Source organism: Epinephelus moara, chromosome 14 (assembly GCF_006386435.1).
Source record: "Epinephelus moara isolate mb chromosome 14, YSFRI_EMoa_1.0, whole genome shotgun sequence".
NCBI classification, from domain to species: domain Eukaryota; kingdom Metazoa; phylum Chordata; class Actinopteri; order Perciformes; family Serranidae; genus Epinephelus; species Epinephelus moara.
Window position 1 is genome coordinate 4,442,504 of NC_065519.1, and position 20,075 is coordinate 4,462,578.

The 20,075-nt window shown below is 44.0% G+C and overlaps 1 protein-coding gene across 1 annotated transcript in view; it reads right to left on the bottom strand.

Annotated features, from left to right (window-relative positions):
- Nucleotides 1-58: 58 nt before the first annotated feature.
- The window catches only part of strn3 (striatin, calmodulin binding protein 3), a 35,396-nt gene continuing 15,379 nt past the window's right edge, over nucleotides 59-20,075 (bottom strand). Inside the window, exons 2-16 of the mRNA XM_050061271.1 lie at nucleotides 14,973-15,076; nucleotides 10,940-11,013; nucleotides 10,467-10,545; nucleotides 10,094-10,255; nucleotides 9,567-9,705; nucleotides 9,062-9,197; nucleotides 8,535-8,674; nucleotides 8,267-8,445; nucleotides 6,601-6,648; nucleotides 6,094-6,215; nucleotides 5,701-5,868; nucleotides 5,450-5,590; nucleotides 5,205-5,312; nucleotides 4,815-4,901; nucleotides 59-4,608 (exon numbers count right to left, since the gene is read on the bottom strand). Coding sequence (XP_049917228.1) covers nucleotides 4,439-4,608; nucleotides 4,815-4,901; nucleotides 5,205-5,312; nucleotides 5,450-5,590; nucleotides 5,701-5,868; nucleotides 6,094-6,215; nucleotides 6,601-6,648; nucleotides 8,267-8,445; nucleotides 8,535-8,674; nucleotides 9,062-9,197; nucleotides 9,567-9,705; nucleotides 10,094-10,255; nucleotides 10,467-10,545; nucleotides 10,940-11,013; nucleotides 14,973-15,076 — 1,857 coding nt within the window. The 3' untranslated portion in view covers nucleotides 59-4,438. The remainder of the gene's footprint in view (nucleotides 4,609-4,814; nucleotides 4,902-5,204; nucleotides 5,313-5,449; nucleotides 5,591-5,700; nucleotides 5,869-6,093; nucleotides 6,216-6,600; nucleotides 6,649-8,266; nucleotides 8,446-8,534; nucleotides 8,675-9,061; nucleotides 9,198-9,566; nucleotides 9,706-10,093; nucleotides 10,256-10,466; nucleotides 10,546-10,939; nucleotides 11,014-14,972; nucleotides 15,077-20,075) is intronic.

The following is a 20,075-nucleotide window of genomic DNA, read 5'->3' on the forward strand; positions in this document are numbered from 1 at the left end:
TACAATCTTTAAAATCTGCTGTTTCATAGTTTGTAAATCAAAAAAAAAAAAAAAANTACAGGTACACCATTTAATAGTTATTATAGACATTTTATATACATTTCAACAGTTGTATTCTGCTATGTGGTACAATCTTTAAAATCTGCTGTTTCATAGTTTGTAAAACAAAAAAAAAAAAAAAAAACTTACAAAACTCATCAAAACTCGCAAACTGATCAGAACTTTTTTTTTCCATTTTTTGGAAGACTAGAAAAAATACTTTTTATTGTATTAATCATGCATTACACAAACAAAAAAAGAGTCTTTAGTTACACAGTAAGTTGTAGCGTGGGTGAAGACAAAAATAAAGATTTTGTTTGTGATCGATCAGGAGACGCTCAAATCCCTTCAGTTACAAAAAAATAATTAAATTAGAACAAACCGCAACGATGAAATAAAACTCGCCGTGTGTCGAAACAGGTCAGAATGTTCAGCCAATCAGGTGGCAGCTGTTCGTTTTTAAAACCCGCCCCAGGAAGCGTCTGTTTGGACGGTTTCTCCTGGAGCTCAAACAGGTACTTCTTTCCTTATAAGGAAAACAAATGATATAAATAACTTCCGCTTGTTGAAGCTGTGATAAAAAAAAAGTCAAATGATCTCAACGTGAAGAGAAAACTCACACAGTGATATGAGGAGGAGGAGGAGGAGGAGGAGGGTGTCACACCTGCAGCTTCTCCCAACATGAGACCGTCGTCAGTTTTTACTGCAGCAGCATCGTCTGATTACAGAGACCTGTGGTGCGTTCAGGTACCAATTGTAAAGCCAATTACCACAAGTTAGTGGGGTTTAAAAAGTTAGAAAAGATCTACAGAAAGTTCTTATTTCTGTTGTGATGAATCTTTTTATATAAATAAAACACGTTAATCTTTGTGTGTCTGTGAGGACAGGTGGTGACAGACAGACAGAGCTCGTAGGGTCCTCATCTTCCTCGGCCGAGTCTCAACACTCCTCAGCAGCTCCTCCCTCTCGTCGCTATGGAGGCCCTTTCCCCCGAATGTGATGGGAAATAAAAAGATCCTGTGAGTTATTAAAATGAGAAACTCTCAAAATAATGAGTTGATCTAAAAAATAAATGACTTGCCTATTTTAAAATAATAACTGAGAATCTTTCTAAAAAAGAGTTAGTATTGCAAAATAATGGACTTACTGAAAATAAATGACTTGATTTCACAAAGTAATGACGTAATATCTCAAAATGACTGAGTACTGCAACATAATCAGAAACTTTCTCAAAATTAAAACTTGCTATCAAAATTAATTTAGTATCTCAAAATAAAGTCTGTCATTATTTCGAGATAGGAAAGTCAATATTTTGCAATATCTCGTCATTTTGTGAGACTATGTCATTATTTTCAGATACTAAGTCACTGTTTTGATAAACTAAATAATTATGATGCAATACAAAACAAGATGTAGTAATTTAGCGAAATTACGTCATTATTTGAAGATACTTAGTCTTTATTTTTGTGAGTCATTATTTTGTTAAGTTGGCATTTTGAGACAGTAAGTAACTATTTTGAGAAGCTAAGTCATTATTTTGAGAAGCTAAGTCTTTATTTCAAGATACTAAGTCTTTATTTTGAAATACTAAGTCATTATTTTTGTTAAGTCAGCATTTTGAGAGTGAGTCATTAATTTGAGATACTAAGTCATTATTTCGAGATATTGGTCAGTAATTACTTTGAGACAATAAGTCATTATTTCAGGATACTGAGTCATTTTGAAAAATCACATCATTTATTTGGTAAGGCATGTTTTTGAGATACTAAATCATTATCTTGAGATCATTCTTTATCATTATATTTTTTCTGAATTTAAGTCATTATTTTGGGAAGTCATTAAAAGATACTAAGTCAATTTTTTGAGATAATTTTTTTGTAAAGTCATTAATTTGAGACATTAGGTCGATATTTTTAAGATACTAAGTCATTTTGAGATACTTTAGATATACTTGAGATATTAAGTCATTTTGTTAAGGTGGAGGAAAAATATCGACAGTTGAATTTACAGTTGAAAAAAGCGAATAAATCGCAATATATCTTATCACAATACTCAACATGTGACTTTAGCATCATGATAATATCGTATCATGGGGACATTTAAATAAATTCTCTCACTATATTAACTTCCAGGATCTTTTTTTTCCCATCACACTGGCAGCAATGGGCTTCCGTACTACTCTCCTTTACTTTCTACATGACGTGACACCTCCACTGAGATGGAGGTTGATGGCAGGACTGGACGGGAGTGAGGACCCAGAATCCTCCTCGGTGCCGTTAACGAGACGTTTCCACGTTTATAAAAACGATTATAAAAACTAGATTTATTTTACACAAACAGAAAACGTCCATACGTAACTACAGTAACGCCGACGCCTGAATCCTTCGCTCCGTGGTTTAAACGCAGGGCTCTGTTGGGCCCGCCAGGGGCTGAGGTGGGGGATGTATTAACCAATCCTCTGTTCCCATCAGGACAGACATCCAATCAGCTCACACCTCGTCAGAGAGAAACAGAAAAGCTGATTTTTAACCCAACGTGGTCGTTCATGACGTGTTTAGAAACAAAACCGACACGTGATGTTCAGTTTCTTTAACTCTGATATATTTTAACCTCTTAATTATTTAATCCTCCTAAAACACTGTAAAAAGTCATTTTTTCTTGACGCTTAACTGCAGAATTTAAAATTAAAAACTTAAATACAACAAAACCTCGACGGGTTAAAACACCAAACGTTCTGTTCCTTGGTTACAAGCAGCTTCCTCTTCTCTCTGCTGCAGCTGGAGACGCTTTAAAGGAAAAATCCCCCTCAGATCTTCTTCTTCTGCTGTTCAGCAACACGTTTCAGTGATTACACTGTAAAGTGTCGTTCTTCTGGCTGATGCTTCTCGGTGTGACTTAATACTCATTTCCTGTAGTTTTACCTGTGTATCGAGGTGAAGTCTAACAGCAGCGACAGACAGAAACACTACAAGTTTCAGCAGGCGTCAGCGCACCTTCTGCACCTTTAAAACAGATATTTAAATCTTCGTTAATGGAGGAGGAACTGCAGCAGCAACATGTCAGTGCTCAGTGACAAAAGCACCAGTTCCTCTGTGGATGTTAAAGTTTGACTGTTGTAGCAGCGTTTCTAAGAAATTTTGGGGGAAAAAAAACACAAGACGTCAAAAATGAAAGCGGGCTTTTCTCTGTTCGGACCCCAGAAGTTATGGCAGTGTAATTTGAATTACTGTGAGGTAACGTTGCATTCAGGTGATAAAACTCAGACAGGTAATTGTGAGCATGAAAAAATGTCATCTTGAAGTTTTGATAGCTAGGATACGTCATATGACACAAAAAGAAGCGCCAACAAACAGCTGACGCTGGATGTAACAGGTTTTCATGCACTGACTGTTGACAAAGTGCAAAGAGTCATGTGATGAGCGGATGGTTTGAATAACTTCCTCTGAATTAACCGTTCATGCTGCTAATAATCGTGCAGGTCCTCACTGCAGCACCGCCGACCTCACGAGGACAAGACACTGGCCATGGACGACAGCGTCCCTGAGTCCAGCGAGGACTTTTGTTGGGTCCCTCAGTTTCATCTCGCCATCAAATAAAGACCAAAAACTTGGAGTTTTACATCAGATGTGAACCGTCAGTGTCGATGAGCAGATTACACGAAGGTCAGTGAACACACCAGAGAGAAAAGGCAGGACTCTGATACGGAGGTGATGTCTTGGTGCAAAGACAGAACGAAGATCTGGCTCTGAGTCTGAGGCTCAGACACAAAAACCTCAAACTGTCTCTGATGTCAAACCTCGAACTGAAACACCTGGATGTGACGTCACTGTTGTCCACAGAAGAAGAAGAAGAAGAAACAAGTGAGCGCAGAACGTCACAGAGAGACGACTCGGGGGGATTTTTCCTTTAAGTATATCTCTGCTCCTGCTGTCTGAGGGTCAGGAGGTCAGACTAGTGTTAACACGAGGGGAGGGGGAGGGGACGGGGGTTCATGTAGTGTCATCGTGACTCTGCAGACCGGGAGAGATGACATCACAGGACAGGTGAGCTGCTCAGTGTCGACCTGCAGGGTTTAAACAACGTTTCCACAACGTTTCTGCTGCTGAACGTCTCTCAGTCCCTTCAGTCAGTCGGAGGGAGACGGCACCTCTTAACTTAAACTGTGTGTGCGTGTGTGTGTGTGTGTGAGTGAGTGTGTGTGTTCAGCCGTCTGATGGAGGTGCACTCACCTCATCAGTCTCTCATTAATATATAATCTGTGTTCAGAGACCTGAACAGACCTGAATACTGTTTGTGTGTGAACAGACGAGCCTGACTCTCTTTATCTCTTCATCTCTGTCAGTCTGTGTCTCTCGCACCACGGTCTTCCTCTTCTCCTCCTCCTCCTCCTCCTCCTCATCTACACGTAGACCCTGGCGAGGGCGTCGGCTCCGGCGGAGGCGATGTAGGCCTTGGAGGGGTGGAAGGCCACGTCGTAGATGGCCTCCTCGCTCTTCTTACGATGAGCTGTGATCTCCTGAACGCACGTTTTACTGTCCAGGTTCCACAGACGAAGGGAGCAGTCGTGACCTGAGGAGGAGGAAGAGGAGGAGGATGTGGAATGAAGGAAAAGGGAGGAGGAGGAGGAGAGACAAGTAGGAGGAGGAGGAGGAGGAGAGACAAGTAGGAGGAGGATGATGGAGGAAGAAGAGTAAACATTTTGAGTTCAAACACATTATTAGGATTAATATCAGTGAGAGTTCAAGTGTGAAGCAGCTTCCTGTGTGTTTCCTTACTTCCAGACATCAGGTAGATGCCATTAGGATCCACAGCCAGACTGGTGACTGCGTCCAGGTGAGCTACCATGGCATGGATCACTTTACCTGCACACACACACAGTCAAACAGACAGGTAAACACTAGCACTCTACAAATAATCACCTTTGTATCGAAACAACGGAAACAACTTTTTTCTGCAATGTTCTGAAACAGTTTTATTTCAACGCAAATCTGAACTGGGCTTTAAGCAATGGAAACACGATTCTTATTTTTACGTGATTATACACTAAAGAAAAAATACTTATTTTATTTTGTTTCTGCCAGTATTCCCCCATGAATCCTTCACACTGGACTTTTAACCAGCAGAGGTCCCACTGAGATTAAAAACCTTCTGAGAGACAGACTCACCTGACTTGTTATCGTAGAATTTGATGTGTCTGTCTTCATGAGCCGTGATGGTGACCGGCAACGTGGGATGACTGACCACCTTGTTGATATGATTCGACCCCGGGAGGGCTGCGAATTCAAAGAAGAAGAAAAGACGACGATGAGGAGGAGAGAGAAGACAATTAAATTCATTATTTTTGTACAAATTCCAATTATTACTACAGATTTTAATTTATTTTTTGTGTGTGTGTTTGTGTGTCTCTTACTGCCTTCTCCCTGCCCCTTCAGCACCAGTGCATTCTGGGAGGTCTCCAGGTCATACACCACCACGTCTCCGGTGTTAAACGACGCCACCATGTGGGCGGGGTCACACCCGTTAAAGTCCACCGATGTGGGGACCCCGTGCTCTGCGAACACACACACATTCACGTTAATAAGCTGCTGTTCCTGTGGTGGCCTCAGTGGACGCTCTCCGTCCTCCAGTGGATGCTCTCCGTCCTCCATCTTCTGTCCTCACCCTTGTTTGTGTTGAAAGTGCTGATGCAGGGGTTCTTCTCCGTCGGGTTCCACAGTTTCACCGTTCCGTCGGCTGAGCAGGACAGGAGGCGGTTCTTGATGCCGCTGTAAGCCAATCCCCACACAGCATCTGTGTGCCCCAACCATGACCCCGCCAGGACGCTGGGATCTGATTGGATGAGAGAGGAGAGAGGGGGGAGGGGTCTGTTATTGTGCAGCATGGTTTAGATGCACAGATCTGACTTAATCAGTCACACACAGTGTTCCTTTAAGAGCTCAGGTTATAGTTAGTATTTCACTGAGGTGTCCCACCAGAACTACGTGTGGTGTGTGTGTGTGTGTGTGTGTGTGTGTGTGTGTGTGTGTGTGTGTGTGTGTGTGTGTGTGTGTGTACCGTAGGTATCGTAGGGGTCGACATTAGAGCTGGGGATGTTCCACCACTGGATGGTCGAGTCAATGCCTCCACTGAAACACTGTTCACCACTGGACGTCATGGCCAACGACAACACTGGACCACTGAGGACAGACAGACAGATGAGAGAGAGACACACAGAGACAGGCAGAGACAGAGAGACAGAAGGGCATAGGGAGGCAAATACAGACAGACAGAGAGACGGAGTGAGAAAGAGACAGGGTGACACAGACAGAGTGACAGAGAGACAGAGAAACAGGGGGAGACGGAAAGAGACAAACAGATAGAGACAGCCAGAGACGGACAGAGTGAGAGAGACAGATCATTCCAAAGGTTTGTCATGGTTCTGTTCCTCATGATTACCTGAGACATCATCTACAAGCCTGAGTGGATACTGATGTACTCACTGTTACATTAGCTGTGTGTGTGTGTGTGTGTGTGTGTGTGTGTGTGTGTGTGTGTGTGTGTGTGTGTGTGTGTGATACATACACATGGGCTCTGAATGTATAGACTGGCTCCACATCAAAAGAGGCACTTCTGTAAAACACAAAGAAACATACAGACTGTAACTAAACACATCATCATCATCATCATCATCATCATCATCATCATCACAGCCTCCCTCCTCCTCCTCTCTGTCCCTGGAGTCTAAAGCCGCTGGGAGCTGAGCTGTGCTGCAGTGGATCCTGAGGGGAGGTGTTTGCAGGGATTATTTGTGGGACACTGATGCGTCTGTGTTTGAAGTTGGGCTCAATAGTGTCAGAGGCGCCGCGCTGACGGGGAAATGAGATGCAAATACTGAAGGATCTGTCAGGTCTGAGGAAGAGAAAGAGGGGATTTTCCTCTGAAGCAGAGAGAATCCAGCAACGAGGAAGTGAAGGAAACACTGTCTGTGATTCTCCGTTAATACAACATCAAGTACCGACAGAGGAGGAGGAAGTAATCAGATACTTCAACATCAAGTTTCCACTGTGAAACACTGTGGATGGTACCAACAGAACGGTTCTGTACTGTCCCCATATTTGGTCCCCCCTCTGTTGGGTACCTGGCACACAGATCTGTGGAGGCTGTGGCTCAGAAGGGAGGTAGAGCGGGTCGTCCACTAATCAGAAGATCAGCGGTTCGATCCCTGGCTCCTTCACTCTGCATGTCGAGGTATCCTTGAGCAAGATACTGAACCCCAAGTTGCTCCCGATGGCTGTTTCATCGGTGTGTGAGTGTGTTAAAACTGAGTAGCAGGTGGCACCTTGTATGGTAGCCTCAACCGCCAGTGTGTGAATGTGTGTGTAAATGGGTGAATGTGACTTGTGGTGTAAAAGCGCTTAGAGTGGTGAGATGTCTAGAGAGGAGCTATACAAGTGCAGATCCATTTACCATCTGGTACATGACTGTTTTTCTCAGTCTGGCTTTGAAGAGAGTGATGTCACGGCTTCATTTCCCTGTCCGAAATCACTGTCTCAAAGAAAGGTAAGGCTGCGAAAATATTCTTAATATAATGCACACTTAAACTGATCTTCTAAGGCTTCTGAAATATGTTTTGCTGCTGCCCATGTTGCTTTGATCGTTGATGATCATTTGGAGGGTGACATATTCCTTTAACTTTGAATTCTGATGGTTAATTTTCACACGGCAGCATTAATCTGAGGAGCAACAGTTCCTCCCAGAAAGCTTTGGCAGTGGGCCAGTTGTTGATAAGTTAAACCAGGCTGCAGAGCTCATAATGCAAATGAGAAACCAGCCTGATGAGCCTCTAAACTCATCAGTTTGGTTTCCCAGTAAGTTATATCTACGCTGCACAAAAAACTGTGGATGAGAAGACGACTGTGACACAACTGTTGAAGTCTCTGGAAATACAAACCATCAAAAGATGTATTCCAGCATCACCCGTAAGTGTCTAACAAAGGATGTGATCCTCATGTTTAAGTCCTGTACGATGGAGTAATAACTAATAAATAATAAATGCCAATCACACAGTAGAGAGGCTGTTTCCTGGGCTCTTTAAACATGAGAGGTTCACATTCAGGTCATGGTCGACCATCTGGACTCAACACCAACTACAACCTCATCACCTGAGAGACCTGACATGAGGTGAGCTGCTTAAAAAAATGTAGTTTGACCGCAGCTACAGTAACACTTGGTTAGGTGTGTAACTCACTTTTTGGCAGGGACGGTCTTGGTAAGGTTCCACAGTTTGAGGGTGTGGTCCTCGGACACGGTGACCAGACAGGGCTCCACAGGGTGGAAGGCCAACGCTCGGACGCCGTCAAAGTGGCTCCGCAGCGTGTACTTGGGGTTCCATGTCTTCCTGAACGAAGACTCCTTACTGGACGGCAGCTGAGGTCGATAATAAACGATAGGTGAGGTCATTAAATGTGTCAGTGACTGTGTCCTGAACTACAGCTGTGGTTTTGTTTGTGTCTTACATCGTAGCTGTAGTCTGTTTCGTCGTTGGTGACGGTGAGGTCAGCGAGGTCGCCCAAACCCAGCACGCTCTCCAACACGTCGTCTGAACCCCCCAGCAGGAAGGACTTCCCCCCACCAGGAGGAAACGGAAGAGGCTCCGCTGCAGACACAGATATTACACCTTAGCTTTCTTTCTGTGACAGAATCTTACACTAACAGCAGAATCCCTCATCATCCTCACACATATACAATTTTCAACTTAAACTATTATTTAAAAACAATCATTGGCAGCCTCATAAATAATGAATCAAATCTGTCACAGTAGGATTAATTACATAAATCACATATCCAAGTTGCGCAGAGATTTCCAGCCTGAATGTGACGTTACTCTTTGTGTCAAAACAGAATCTGATTGGCTGATTGTTTTCTTCCAGCGGTCTACTTCGTTGTAAGTAGCATGCAGAGTTCACTGGTAAGTAAGTAAGTAAGTAATGCCAAGTCAACCAAACTAAACATCACAGGAGTGAAAATGCCTCGTGTCTCTCACCCCACTCTGTCCCGTCTCCGGAGCTCCGAGCCTCGCCTGCTCCCTCGCCATCCTCCGCCGTCACCAGGAAGTCAAACTCCTTCAGAGCCTCCTCCGTGTCGGCGTCGTCCTCTGACGCCAAGCCCTCGTTCCCCACCTGCAGGAGGACAAAAACATTGTTAGAGCTGCCACAATCATTCAATTAATCAATTATTCAATCGGCAGGAAATTTATCAGCTACTATTTTGATGATCAGTTGTTAGTTTGAGTCTTTTTTCAAGCACAAATTGTGACGTTTCCTGGTTCTCATATATGACGATTTGCTGCATTCCAAGGTCCTACATTACAGTGAATTTAATGTTGGCTGATAAAATAAGACATTTCAGCTCGAGGACATGCAGAGAGGCTTTTCTCACTGTGCAACAAACGATTCATTGATAAAATAATCTACAGATCAATCTGTAACGAAGAGAATCATGAGTTGCAGTCTGATATAGATATATTTAAAACGTGTGTGTGTGTGTACCTTGGTCTTGTGTTTCTTGGCTCGGTGGTGTTTGTCGGTGCTGATGTCGTCCATCAGGTCTCCCTCCTCATCCTCGTCTTCGTCGCTGTCCTCTGCGTTCTCCAGGAAGTTGAATGTCTCCAGAACGTCTCCTGGACTCCTGGACACAAAAACACAACTAGAGTCACCACCTCGCGTTTGTACTTTTCCATGAACCTGTCAAGTTTCTCTGACAGTTTCCATCCATGTCTGTGAACATGTCAATGCTTCACACACATCATCTCCCCTGACAGCACAGGTATACAAACACAGACCATAGACTGTATAAAATAATGGATGCAGCTACTGTGACGTCACCCACTGGTTTGTGGACGGCTGTTTTAAAGCAAAGGATTGACTCGTTTGAGAGCCCGCCTCAAGTGGCCTTTAGAGGAACTGCAGTGTTTGGCACGTCTGCAGTGGCTTCATTTTTAAGCTACAGAGGTTGCTGCTTGGTATAAACAGTGTGTGACCTCTGACACCTGGTAACTGTGCGTGTGTTTGTGTACCTCTTGCTGTCCTTGCGGCGCTCTGTCCCGTTGATCAGGTGCTGCAGGTTCTTGTTCTCCACAGATCCGTTCTGCTCGGAGCCCGACAGGCCGAGCAGAGAGCGAACCCTCTGAGTACGAACGTCCAGGATGGTGTCTGTGTATCCTACTTCCTGCAGGTACCTAGACACACACAGAGGTTTAAACATTAGTGAACAAATCTAAATGGTTTTTCATTATCTATTCTGACCTTGTACAAAGTATTTGGTGAATGAATGCAGGTCTAGTTGTGAAGCAAATTCCGGTGATCTTTCTCTAAATCCAGCTCAAACTCAACACGTCATCTCCGCTCCAGGCAGAAGATTTAACACTGATATGTTGTGAGCGTTCTTACTGTCTGAGTAGTTGTCTTCCTTGTTTCCAGGTGAGCTGACTGTTGGCAGGAACAGCAGAGACCTCTGAGTCTTTGGTGTCTAAACGACAAACACACACAAAACAGGAATATAGGAAACAGTGAATAATACGACAGCACCCGCAGGACGCCGTCAGATAAGTGACAGTGAAGTGATTCCTTTCCCGAGTTCATACCAACATTACTGAATGAAATTCAAGGAGTTGGAGTTCATTTTCAAGCACTGTATTTTTAATTTTCAAGGGCTTTACTGAAAGGAACTTATACATTTTCAAATATAATTTTTTAGCAGGTGTCAGGACAGAAAGTGGGATTGAAGAAGAGGAGGAAAAAAAGCTGAGAATCATAGAGAGAACAGATTAAAGGGGAGGAAGATCAGAGTGTAACAGTATTACAGCACATGAAGACAGTCTGACGGCAGGTTAACAGACACCAACAAGTTGTTCTTTCATCACCTGATTCAAAGCTTGGCATCTTCATCTCCCCTTGGTTTAACTCCGTCCCATATTTTAACTTGTGGTATTTTGCTCTGAGGAGAAAACAACAAAAACATATTTAATCATTTAAACATCAAACAGCATCTGTGTTTAGTTTGTTGCTTTCATTTTTCCTCATCTACATCTCTTTGATTTTTAAAAATCCTTCATATTACGGACACATTGTCATGGGTGGTGCGAGAATGAATAGTCTGGAGGGGCGCTCTGCTGTATCATCAGCTGTCCACGCTCACACAAGGGTATGCTCGAGCTTTTCTTTCCGTCATAATGGGTTGTTCAATTTTTCACGAAACATCATGTTTCATAAGCTCTTCATTCTAATATAAAAACCTGGAGGCTTTACTGGAGAGGAAGTCACAGCTGAGGAGGAGAGTCAGCACATGTTCGAGGCTCCACATCCAGGTGTGTGGACACTAGAGGACAGCAGACAGTGGGCGCAGACTCCGCAGACCTCCCACCCACTCTCCGGTTCTCTGGCATGCTCCGGGGGCGCTGGCTTAACTCTCAGCCCCCTGGCTCTGCCCCACAGCCCCTACGCAGCCTCCAGCAAGCCCCACTGACCCAGGCTTTGCTCTGCTTCTCTACAAAAGAACCAGATGGAGGGCAGGAGTTCTGCGAGGTCCGTGCCCACCTCAGAGGGCCCTCTGTCGGCTTTTTTCCAGTGTCCACACACCCCTGGATATGAAGCTGTGGACTTAATCATTTTTTGGAAAAGAGCTTGTGCTTCTGCTCTCCAAACATTTGTTCTCTCATGCCACGCCAATCACAGCGGGATCCATAAAAAGGCATCAAGCAAAAGATGCTTTAAATGACTGAAGGATATTTGAATCTCCTCGACAAATGATTCAAATCATCAACATTTAAACTTCAGACACGAATGATTCTTGCTTATAAATCAGTTTCAGAGCTGAGTGTGACTGTTAACAGTGAGCTGCAGGAACTTTCTGCACAGCACTTCCTGCAGGTAGATGATTCACCTGAGAGCTAAAGGTCTCATGACTTCCTGCTGATTCTTCACATTTCTCCTCTGCTGCTGTTTCGTGTTTATTCTAACTGATACCAGCTGCTGACAAAACTTGAACCTGGTGCATTATTTACTGCACTGAAGGATCGTCCGTGTTCATAAACAATGTTAAAGGTTTTTTTCCTGAGTGGGTTCGAGGACAGAGGGATGTCGTATGCTGTAAAGCCTTCTGACGCAAATTGTGATTTGTTATATTGGGCTCTATAAATAAAACTGAATTGAGCCACACATCTCTTCACTGCTTGAAGGTATACTCTGCAGGATTTTCCTGGAAAAAAAACAAAAAAAAAAACAATATACAGATTCATACAGAAGTAATCCCTCCCAGTCATCACTTATGACTCACTCTCAGTGTGTGCTGGTGTATTTATCTGCAGGAATGATGGAAACCACACAGAAGAAAGCAAATATAGTGAATGAGAGTGAACCTGGGGTTGGTTTTTACTTTCACTGCCAATTCCTGCATCAACTCATAAACGCAGCACAACTGATGACTGAAGCCTAGTTCACATTACACGATTTTCACCGCGATTTTGACGTCGCGGAGGATCTTGAGAGCCACCTTGGGTCGGAGGTGAGTCGGCAGATAGTCTGCCACGACGAGTCCTCATGTGTGAACAAGCCTATGAGCAAGTCGCCCTCTCGTCTGTGACTGGGACTGGATATCTGGCATGCTAGAAAACTGGAGAAGGCTGACACGACTGACAAAGAGCATCAGCCAATGAGAGGCGGGATACGTCCCACGTCAGCACGCAGGAGGACGGAAGAAATGTGAGGAGGACAAGCCGCAGAGTTGCCAGGTCTGCTTATTAGCCGCGACTCTGGGCTTGTTTCTAAAGTGGAGTTGCTTATTTGGGCTTGCTCTCTAAACATCACCTTCCTCTATATATATCCGTCAGAAATCAGAAATTGAGGACAAACTTATTGTTGCTATCTGCGATCACTCAGAGCTCTACAGCTCAACATCAGTGCTGCACAGACAGAACAGAAAAGAAGGCTTAAACATTAGTGAGTGAAGCCACAGGACTACATGGTGAGATCTGAAAATTGGTAAATGTGACTTGCGGAAACTATTGTGTTGAGCTGCTTCTTCACAAAAACCCTTGAGTAATTTAAGTTGGACTTTTATTGTGAAAGGTAAACAACAGGGAGGAGTAAAGCAGGAATATGTTGCTATGACAGTATGTAACACAATGAGTGTTGTCATTTTAGTTCACGCTGGTTCAGAGCACGGAGCCTTCATGTTCACCGTGTTCATCACTTGATTCCAGCTGTGAGTTGTGCTTTACTGCAAACCAAATTGCCGTCAGCTGCCTCCCAGTGAGTTAGCACAACACTGCTGTTACAGGCGAATACTACCAGTTACAAAACACTGTAGCAGCCATATTTTGCAAGTAATGCAACACAAAAATTTGCCTCACGTTCGATGTGAACACAGCTTTAGATTAGACTTTACTAACTGCAGTTCGGTTCAATGAAATCAGAACTCTTCCATGTCATTTTGAGCACTGACTCTGATGGACTCTCTGCAGAGTTTCAGTGGCAGAGAAGAAATCAGTCTAAAATCTGATGGATGATTTGTTAAATAAGTAAAAGAGCTAAAAACAAGAGAAACATTAAAGGAGCAATAAGCGAAATTCATCATTGCTAGACTGAAGGAATTAAAAAATCGCTATGTGAAGAACTAGAGGTGTAACTTCACCTGGAGTATAGCATGACCTCACACACCCTCTCTCTGTGTTGATCTCCAGCCCCAAATGTCTGTTTTAATTAGTGTTACAGTAACGTTAGGCACATGTCGCTATGTCGATTCAATTAAATTTAATGTTACAATCGTAGCATGGGTTAATGTCCGGAGCTTGAGTTATTAGCGGCTCGGTCCCAGCAATGGGTCAGGTGTTACGGTTGTGTTAGGTGAGTAGCCCGGCAGCCCAGCTAACATTTGCAATTAGCATTGTAAAATGTAGCCAGGCGGGCTGTGTTTAGCTATTTCCCTGCCTACCTCAATGATGATGGCACCTGTAATAAATGTAATATATTTGCTGAGATGGAGGCGAGACTCAGTGACTAGAAGAGCTGGTCCATAGCTGCAAGTTACTCCAGTAGCCATAGTAGCTCTAGCGCTAACTCCAGGAGCTAACACTAACGTTCCTACTCTGCGTGAGCCGGAGCCATGAGCTGCGGGCTCACGGAGAAGAGTAGGAACGTTAGCGTGGCAGCCGACTAGTGCTAACGCTAACATTCCTACTCTTCTCTGTGAGCCTGGTGGGCTCACGGCTCCGGCTCACGCAGAGTAGGGACGTTAGCGTGGCAGCTGACTAGTGCTAACGCTAACAGGAAAGCAGGGAAATAGCTAAACACAGCAGAGACTGAGAGTGAGTGAAAGACATCGCTAACTGCTAAACTAGAGTTGGCTGTTTAGGTTTTATTTCCTCGCCCCTGTGGCGAGTGAATCTGCCTGTACTGAAACCGGGGCTAACCGGTGCTTCTTCCTCAGGCTCCACTTCACTCAGCTGCCAGCACAGCCAGTTAGCCTCCGCTAGCTTCCCAGCTAACGTTAGCACCGGCTCTCCGTTTGGATCCAACCGGAGCACCGAACCCTGGTTTGTTATTCAGGTTAATGTGGGAAGAAGCAGTGGGTATATCGGGCAGCTGAGTGAAGTGGAGCCTGCGGAAGAAACACCGGGACCATCAGGATGTAATAGTCCGTGGAGGTGCTGCGGGATGTAATAGTCCGTGGAGGTGCTGCGGTGCTCGGCTGCACAGACGAGGTGAGTGGGGTGTTGAGAGCAGAGGTAGAGGGAGGAGTGGCTCATGACACACTTTGTTTTGGTCTACAGGCAGTGCACAACAGCAAACCTAGCGGTGAAACGATTTCGCTTTTTGCCCCTTTAAAGGATGGCTTTTATCTTGTTATAAGTTGTTATTCATGTTGTTACACAGAGTGACGTCAGTGTTTCTTCTTACCTTTCCTGTTTTAAAGCGTATTCTAACATTTTTATTCTTCTAACCAGGTCGTTCTTCAGGTTCTCCTGACCTTTCCTCTCCCCCTGCAGGAACGCTATCCTCGCCTGCAGACACACAAACACAGAGAGAGAGAGAGAGGGTTAATTCATGCTGTCATCAAACAGACTGAATGAGATCATCAGAGGTCAAAGGTGAAATCATGACCCAGCTTTGTGTGTAGCACGGATATGAATCTAACCCATGAACCCTTTGAAAGTGAAGGAGGCTGTTTGTGTGGAAAATATTCAGAGTAGGAACCAAAATTCAGAACACAGACGAATCTCTGTCACGTCATACAAACAACAACAATCACTTCCTGGCAGACGACAGCAGCTGATTTGACCTGTGGAGGTGAAATCGGCAAATTTGTTTATTTGTGTTGGAACAAAAAAAGAAAACCAGAGGATGAACAGACAAAACATACAAATAATTTTTATTGTGTGTTTGTTTTCCATAAAAATTGATGCTCAACATGTCACGTGCCTCTGACATGCCGACTGACGCCATTTCTAGGTGATAAAATAACAATATATGATAATAACTTGTTGGGACTTGCACTAACTTCACCACAAGTATCGATAAAGAGCAAAAAGAGAGTTGGATTTACTTATGTAAAGCTCAGCAGGAGTTTATTAAATGTATGAACATACTGCTCGCTGGGCTGTGATTGGTCGTCTCTCCATGTTTGAAACACAGTTAGACAATCTTTATTTGTTCCACATCAACAACACCTCGTGTGTAAACTTTAAATTACAGGAGAAAATCAGCCAGTCAAGTATTAAACATCAGATCTCCTCTGTGACGGTGTTACAGTGACGCTTTAATAATCCAGCCGTGTGGATAAACTGCCATTCAGCTGCAAATGAGGAGTTTAAATCCATCATTTCAGAACACTCTTCTTCTGTGGTGGCACCTCTTCAGCTCTCACAGTAACAGATCTTAACCAGAAGAACAATTACTTGATTATAGGGCTTTGTTGGGATTATAGGGCACCACTGAGAAATATTTACGATTAACCAAAGCTTGGGGGACAAGATGTAAACATCCATGGCCTCGAGGAGCGAGTGCGCGGTGATATGGTTGGTGGAAAGAAAATAGTTCCTACATGAAACTGCTCTCAACAAGGTCTGAGGATTATCTTGAGAAACTGGGTTATGATTTCTGGAAAGAGACATTGCTGTTTAGTGTTTCTAAAAGGGCTGCCCCCTAATGGTGGACCAAACGTTAGTCAACCAGAAAGGCCATTAAACTCCAACAGGAGCTGCACCTAACCTATATGACTGGAAGGACAGGCACAGGAAGTGTCCACGCTCAGTAGTCAGGTTAATTTCCAGGGCTGGTACCTGCGGTTATTCCACAGGCTAGTTAATAACATGTCGGGCAGGAAATCCAAAGTGTGGGATCATTTTGAGAAGGTGAAGGACGAACCCAAGGTGATATGTAAACTCATCTTCATTGGTCGACTACAAACATGACGTATCATCTGAAACATGGAAGTAGCTACATGCCCATTAGCCCACAGCGTCATTAACAGGCGGCTCGCTCAGTGTGTGACGTGCACTTGGAGATAAAATATAGGCCTATATTAATGAAGGTTCATTAGTACGGTTTTGTATTTCTCTGTAATGTAGCACAGTGTTAATCATTACATTCATATCACAAACATGATTCTGTGTCCACTCAAAATGACGTGGGCTGGTAATTAGGATCAGTGTATATGATGGCATTAGAATGTGCCAGAGGCCTCCAGATCTGGGCTCTAACGTCCAACATTCTTCTCCGGAGGCATAGCTGGCTACTCCTTATCTTCTTGGAAAGCCACGTCCACTACTGAGGTCAAAATAAAACACAACTCCCCCCTGAAGACAGATATAATGTGTTGGAGGACAAGCGGATCTCTGTTCTGTGTCGTCAGTCAAATCTGAGACGCCTTCAAACAGCTCACCTCCTTCAACCTGCAGCACCTCCTCCTGTCTGTCTGACTGACCACACCTGTCTCCCTGTTCATCCATCTGTCTGTCAGTCCACCTGTCTGTCTGTCCATCTGTCTGTCTGCGAGCAGCTGCTCCTGAAACCAAACACTGACGAAGGCCGGAGGCTGGGAGCTATTTATACACTGACACACACACAGAGTGCTCTCTGCCAGGGTGCCCATGGCAACAGGGGGGATCGGAGACAAACTGGGGGTCGCGACTTCCTCTAGTGAGGGTCGCTATGACAACGGGGAAACCAATGGTCCTCCCTCGGCCAAAGGAGAGGGAGAGAGATCGACAGAGGGAGTGAACTGGGACGTCTGGGAGGAGGATTACATAACAGACCACACTAATTCAGCCATGCTCTGATTGGACGGCTCTGTGATTGACAGCCACAGCTCCCCACAACCCCCCCAAGATCCCTCTGACATACCAGAAGACATACGCATGTGTGTGTGTGTGTGTGTGTGTGTGTGTGTGTGTGTGTGTGTGTGTGTGTGAGCAGCCACACACTGTAAACAACCAACTGTCTGAAACAGGTTCAGTATTTGAGGAGCAGAGACGAGGACGGCTGCTGATGAGGACACACGTTAATTAGAGGAAAATTCCTCCAATAAAAACACTGCATCACTGTCAACACAGCAGTGATGTCACCGTGAGTCATTAACAGTTACAGGAAATATACCATGACACACACACACGATGATTTTACTGCTATTTGTCCCACTGTATGTTCGGACAGACTTTTATTTCACTAGCTGTAGCGTGTAGTGTGTGTGTGTGTGTGTGTGTGTGTGTGGACAGTATTTATCCTGTGCTGAGTGTCTGCTGTCACACAGCTGTTGGGACTCTCCCCTGTCACCTTGTTGACCGCCATCAGTCAGCATAATGTAGAGTTAATGTTTGCTGTGTCACTGCACTTTGAGCCAAACGTTCATCCCTGACAGTGTAACATTTCATCCATAAAAATAAACTGAACATCTAACTTCACTACGGGAACTACACACGTTTAAAATTCCTACCTGTTATAAGATGTTTGCGATGACACTGACAGGACCCAGAGGAACGTTGAGCACATAGAGTCAATCACAGTGTTCGTGTACATTAAGTTTGGGGTAGAAAATCCTCGTGTCATGTACATAGAATAAAACTGCGCTGAGTAAACACTGCCTTGATTGGTTAGTTTTAGCCACCTAAAAAGGCACATCAAAATAAATCAATATCAGTGTTCGTGCACGCTACGTTTAGAATATTATCATCACTTTACCTCGACGCCAGAGAACCTTTCCTGACAGGGAATCGTCTTTGTTATCTCAAAGCAACCAGACTCCACTGACAGAAACAGTCGTTACCAGTCTACCAGGTTAGTGTGTACGGTAAAGCGAGGCAAATATTCAAGTTTAGCGCACACTTAAGGTCTTTCCACAGAGTTCATTTCTTTGGTCCGAAATTGTCGCAAATCCCCCCCAAAAAAAATACGACTTCGCGTTCTGTCAGTCGCGTTAGCACACTGAGTCTGAAGCTTTCATCCATCATTAAAACTTCTGTAACAGGTTCGTGCCGCTGCGGTGCCAAATGAAAGACAGGGGGGGAGTGGTGACAGCCAGATAGGTAGAACTCATTTAGACCGCAAGCGATGTGTTCGTGAAGCGGTTGCGAAGCGGTCCACAAGCCTAGCGGCAGCACACGTGTATTCACACCAAAACAACTTTTTACTCATTGGATTAAAACGTGCTATATCATGATATGTATCGTTATCGGGATATGAAATGACCTATATCGTGATATGAGATTTTGGTCATATCGCCCAGCCCTAGGAAACAGCGAACGTTCGCGAGCGCTACGCAACCGCATCACTTGCGGTGTAAATGAGGCCTAACTCCAGTGGAGAGGCAAAGGAGGAAATGTGTCTTTTTATTATGTCATGTGTTGCGAATTTTAGCAACAAACAAAACAATAAAACGTATCGGGATCAGTGTGCAAGGTTTCTGTCCGTAACGATTCTTTTTTGGATGACAGATTAAGAAACCCTTCGGCCCAAAAAAAAAAAAAAAAAAAAAAAAACTCGTGAGCAAAGGCCTTTACACTGATTGTTTTTTTGTCAGGAGGCTAAAATATGTTTTGCTGCAGCCCCGTCCACAGCAGAACGTTGTTTAGCTTCTGTGCCGGGAGATTTGGTTTGTCAAAGATGATAGCAAAGCAACATAAAATAAGCACAGCAGAAATGTCAGACAGGTCGGAACACCGTGTTTAACTACATATCTTTATATGTTACAGTTACAGCTGAAAATGATGACAGAAATCATCATGTTTTCTGAATTTACATATCTCCACAATTGTAATCAATTGCCAGTTTTCTACCCAGCAGCAACTGCTGTTGTTTGAGCGACATCACGGTGATGCAGTCTACATGTGCAGGGCTTGACGCTAACTTTTTTCCCAGGAGCACATGTGCTCTTAAGTTGAAAAAGTAAGGAGCGCACAAAGAACTTTAGGGGCACAATGTAAATTGATCAAATAATGTGTTTTCCGTAATAACGTGATGCAAAATAGACATTTACAAGCAAAATTATTTAATGAATTTGTATACAAAATGTACAGAAAGGTAAAATCATCAAGTTTTGAAAAAGTATTGCAATTTAATTTTGTCTTTAATGTTATTATCTTATATATATTATCTTTGCAATATGATTATCTTATATAATGTTATTACTATCCTAAAACATTCTCCAGGTCCTCTGAAACTCTGCAGGACTTATTTCCACCCTGCCCAGCAGCGGTACCGTGGCGAACGGTCCCTAACTGCGGGGAGAACGGAGCAGGCTTCCCCGGAGGTCCGCCGCTTAACCCGGTCCATCTCCTCCACACTTTGACTTATTTCCACGCTGCCGACAGTGGGACTTATATTCATTGTGCCGACAGTGGCTTGGAAAACCGCCCATAACCGTGTCACACGGGGAAGAGGGAAGAGGGAAGGCGGCTGGAGTTCCTCCAACATTTGCGGTTAGATTATCATATTTTTTTATTGACAAAAATATAGGCTGCTTCGGCTGATTTTTTTATGCGCACGTGCCCCTAAATATTTTTTACA